The sequence below is a fragment of the Frankliniella occidentalis genome, unplaced genomic scaffold, assembly GCF_000697945.3.
Source record: "Frankliniella occidentalis isolate FOCC.00 unplaced genomic scaffold, Focc_3.1 Scaffold66, whole genome shotgun sequence".
Classification (NCBI taxonomy): Eukaryota; Metazoa; Arthropoda; class Insecta; order Thysanoptera; family Thripidae; genus Frankliniella; species Frankliniella occidentalis.
The window spans coordinates 711,469-715,411 of NW_026267196.1; the positions used below are offsets into that span (position 1 = coordinate 711,469).

General features: G+C 58.6%; 1 protein-coding gene across 1 annotated transcript in view; it reads left to right on the forward strand.

Annotated features, from left to right (window-relative positions):
• Nucleotides 1–715: 715 nt before the first annotated feature.
• The window catches only part of LOC113211069 (protein nervous wreck), a 28,720-nt gene continuing 25,492 nt past the window's right edge, over nucleotides 716–3,943 (forward strand). Inside the window, exons 1-7 of the mRNA XM_052268275.1 lie at nucleotides 716–721; nucleotides 832–901; nucleotides 995–1,098; nucleotides 1,189–1,396; nucleotides 2,054–2,098; nucleotides 2,887–3,083; nucleotides 3,194–3,382. Of these exons, the coding sequence (XP_052124235.1) occupies nucleotides 716–721; nucleotides 832–901; nucleotides 995–1,098; nucleotides 1,189–1,396; nucleotides 2,054–2,098; nucleotides 2,887–3,083; nucleotides 3,194–3,382 (819 nt within the window). The remainder of the gene's footprint in view (nucleotides 722–831; nucleotides 902–994; nucleotides 1,099–1,188; nucleotides 1,397–2,053; nucleotides 2,099–2,886; nucleotides 3,084–3,193; nucleotides 3,383–3,943) is intronic.

Consider the following 3,943-nt stretch of genomic DNA (forward strand, 5'->3'; position numbering starts at 1 on the left):
TGTTCCGTCGTCGCGATGTGTACACTCCGCCGCAGACGTCGTCGCGGGATCCTCATTAGTTTCTCAGAGCGCGTATTTTTGCGGCGAGGCGGGGGGCGGGGAGGGCCAGGAGCAAGGGGCATTTGCACGCTCTTAACGACGCTGACGTCAAGGCCCGCGAGGAGATTCGTCACAAATTGCTTTGGCACTCCGCCGCCGCCCCCTTCTCGGTGCCGCTTGGTGAGACACGCCGCCATACGCCCTGGCACGCCACGGCCCGCCACGGCCCACCCAGTCTGCGCGACCCGGAGGACGGCTGGAGCGTAAACGCTTTATTGAAGAAAATTCCTTGGGTGGGGGGCTGCTCGACCGGAGTGGTGGTTTGGGGTGCCAAGAGGTGCTTCTGTAGGAGCCAGCCGCCGATGGTTCAAAAATCGCTGGCAAAGTAGAAGCGGGTAAGGGATCGTCCAGGAAGTACGTCCATCATTCGCCGTTACAAACCTGTCAAATTCAGCCCAGCTAGCTATCATGACGCCCAATAGGTAGGCAACATTTTGTCTTCGGTGCATGCGTGTACAGTGGGAGGCCTACCCTCACCCTCGCAGGCGTCGAGCTCCCGTCGTTAGCCGAACGAATCTGAGAAAAACGGACCTACTTTCTGGACGGTCCCTAATCGGGACGAGGGGGTGCGACGGGTTGATGAAACCCGGAGCCCCCACACCACGGGATGCTGGCGATGCAGGTTATTGTTTCCTGGGGGTGAGCGGGGACCTGCACCCCACCACCCTTCGCCGCGCATTATTGCTCTCGCAGTGCCCTTGTCGCCTTCCCCGTAGCTAAACGCTAAACGAGTGTCGCTCTCTGTTGCAGACCGCCAAGACGAAGGCAGAGGCGCGGATAGAATGCTTGAGGAAAGGAGGAGGTAAGTACAAGAGCGGAGCGTCGTTAGGGTGGGCTATGTAGACGAGCGGGGTGGACGGGACGTGAGCGTGACGAGCTTGGACAATGTTTGCAGTGAACGTCGACGAGTGGCTGGAGGAGGCAGACTATCTGGATCCCAAGGACGTGCCCCGCTCCACCAGCTCGCTGTCGGTGCACACGGACGCGTCCGGCACAGGGGTGAGTCTATGGGCGCGACAATTCAGAGGCTCTTTCTAATTTTGTACTTGATTATGGTGGCCGAGCCGTAACTCCGAACACGCTCTGCAGGAGCCGCACAGCTCGGACTTCTACGACTCGGACTACACGGACGCGGAGGGCGAGCGCGGCGGATCGCACGCCGGCCGCTCCGGCAGCACGTCGGGCGCGGCCGGCGCGTCCGCCTCCGGGGCCGCGGGCTCGGGGGCCGCAGCGGGCCGCGACTACGACGACGACGAGGAGGAGCGGCCCGACTCCACTGAGGTGGACGGTGAGTGGGGTACGTCTCAGCGAGCCGAGCGCAGCGCCTGTAGCGCGCGCTCCAACACTAACGACTGCAGTGCACTGGCATCTCCAGTGTTCTAAACTATGGTTATCTTTTCCAAGTGTGTAACACCACACGCGCTGCAAACTTGCCAGAAAAAAAAATCAACAACAAAAAAACGCGCGTATTTGTTGTGGGACAGACAAGCGTATTATACTCTCATGCATTTCAGAAGGAGTAGCCCAGTTTTCAAAACGAGAAAAATATTCTCACGCGCGTCCTGAGAACATTTATTTTGGACCTGCACGGAGAATATTTATTTCTTAATCCAACCTAGCGCTTGGATGAGAGCACTGTACTGCCTCGAGTTCTCAATGCAAGTGTCTTAAATCGGACTCACTTCGTAAAGAAACGCTTTTAATCTGAAAATGGGGAACTGTATTTCTGGGGGTGCTGAGACAAAAGTGTCGGACACGTGTGGATGCAGCGTGTACGTCCATGGGACGAGACGAGCTTTTTGCCCGTCCCGAACACTACTACTTGAGAGGTGACTGGTGGCCACACATGGTGGCCACCAGCCTCCGCCCGCCGTGTCTCGGACCCTGCTTGACCAAGCGTCCCGAACGGCGTATGCGGAGCCCCTTGAGCTAATGAGTGCGTGGTGGCAAACAGGACGACGGGGGCCGACGGAGACGGAAAGCGGTGCGGACGGAGCACGTAAGTGAAGTCCGAGAGCGCTTGCGCAGAGCTGTGCTCGTGCTCGAGCTGCGCCATGTAACCGCGAGCACTTAGGAACCCTTCGGGGAGCCCCGCGCAGTGACCCGCTCCGCCCGTGCTGGTATATATCGTGTGTGTGTATGTGTGTAATTTGCAGTTGAAAGCCTTTTGCCCGTGGAGTAACTTTTGCGTATACAGCTGGTGGCGTTAATGTGGTACTTGATTTGGTTGGAGATGAGGAGCGACGCCCTGCAGTGGCGCAGGCGCACTGCGCCGAAATCACAATTCTACTAATGACGCAGCTGCAGGCTGCTGATGAGATGGCTTTCATGCAATGCGCTGGACAAGAGTGTAGCGCCCTCGCTTTGTAGAGCCGACTCGGCTGCCGAGTCGGGTGTGTCTTTGTGCCCGTTAGACTCGTTTGGTAACTATACTCGCCCGAAAATAGCAGCAAAAAAGCAACAACAAAAAAACAAGAGCGCAACTGGTGCCGTGCATTAGGTAGTTACAACATTGCAGCGATGCAGGAGACAGCTTGGCGTTAGGCTGGGCAGAGGCCGTGATGACAAGCGCATGGCGAAGAGAGCACCGAACACTCTAAACTTTTGAATAGAAAATTGTCCTAGTAACTACTGACATTTTGTGCTGTCATGTATATTCTAAGGCTTGAAAATGTAATCGACACGTATGCTGGAGCAAGTGCCAGACCTTCACTCATTTGCTCTGGTTGCGGCCGCCTTGGCGGTAAGTGTCCGACGAATTCTGACGTGTTCGCCCCACCTTTGCAGCCATGCTGGAGCAGGAGCGCCAGCGGATAGAGCAGCTGACGGCGGGCTGGGACGACCCCACGGCCGCCTGGGGAGACGAGCCGGACGACGCCGCAGCCGGCGAGGCAGCGGAGGCGGCTGCGGAGGATAGGCCGCTGGGCATGGCGGGCAACGCGGGCGGGCCCACCTACAAGTGCATCGCGCTCTACTCCTACACGGTGAGCACGACGTAGCCGGGCGTAGCCTCGCGTGTCGACCCGACTAAACCAGAACTGCCTCTGGCTGTTTGTTATACTTATATTTGTGTCTTCTATTTTGTGACGAGCAGGCGCAGAACCCGGACGAGCTCACCATCGTGGAGAACGAGCAGCTGGAGGTGGTCGGCGAGGGCGACGGGGACGGGTGGCTGTGCGCGCGGAACTACCGCGGCGAGGAGGGCTTCGTGCCCAGCAATTACCTGGACGTGGATCGGGAGGCGTCGGGCGGCGGGCTGCAGGCAGGCGCCTCCAACTACCAGGTGAGCGAGGACGTTGTACACTCAAGCCGGGGTGTCCAGCAGGTTGGCGACAAAGTCGCCTGACCCGCAAAACTAGGCGACTTATGTCGACTATCTGCTATGGACACCTTCCATTCCTCCGGGTAATTGCATTGTGAGAGTCCATAGGCATTCCACCCATCGCATTCATGCAATTACCCGGGAGACCAGAAGGTGTCCAGCAGACAGTCGACGTAAGTCGCCTACCTGCTGGACATCCCGGATCCCGGATTTACAGCGTACGCACCAACGCCCCAACCCAGCAGCCACCTCATCCTATAAATTAGCCGTCTGCATCAATGTTCACTCCGATCGCCCCTCTCCTCGCCGGGGTGGTCCTTAATGGGCGAATTATGTCTAGGGGAGAAAGGTGAAAGGAAACGGGGGGTAAAAGGAATAGGTCGAAGAGGAGGAGAGAATACCGGGGCGGGGCGGGTCGAGGCGTGTGGTGCGGTGGGCGGCCCGCCGCCCCCACCCCTCCTCGCCCCCGGCGCGCCTTCCTCCCTGGAGATGACAACAAACTCCGGGGGCGGAACGAAGAGG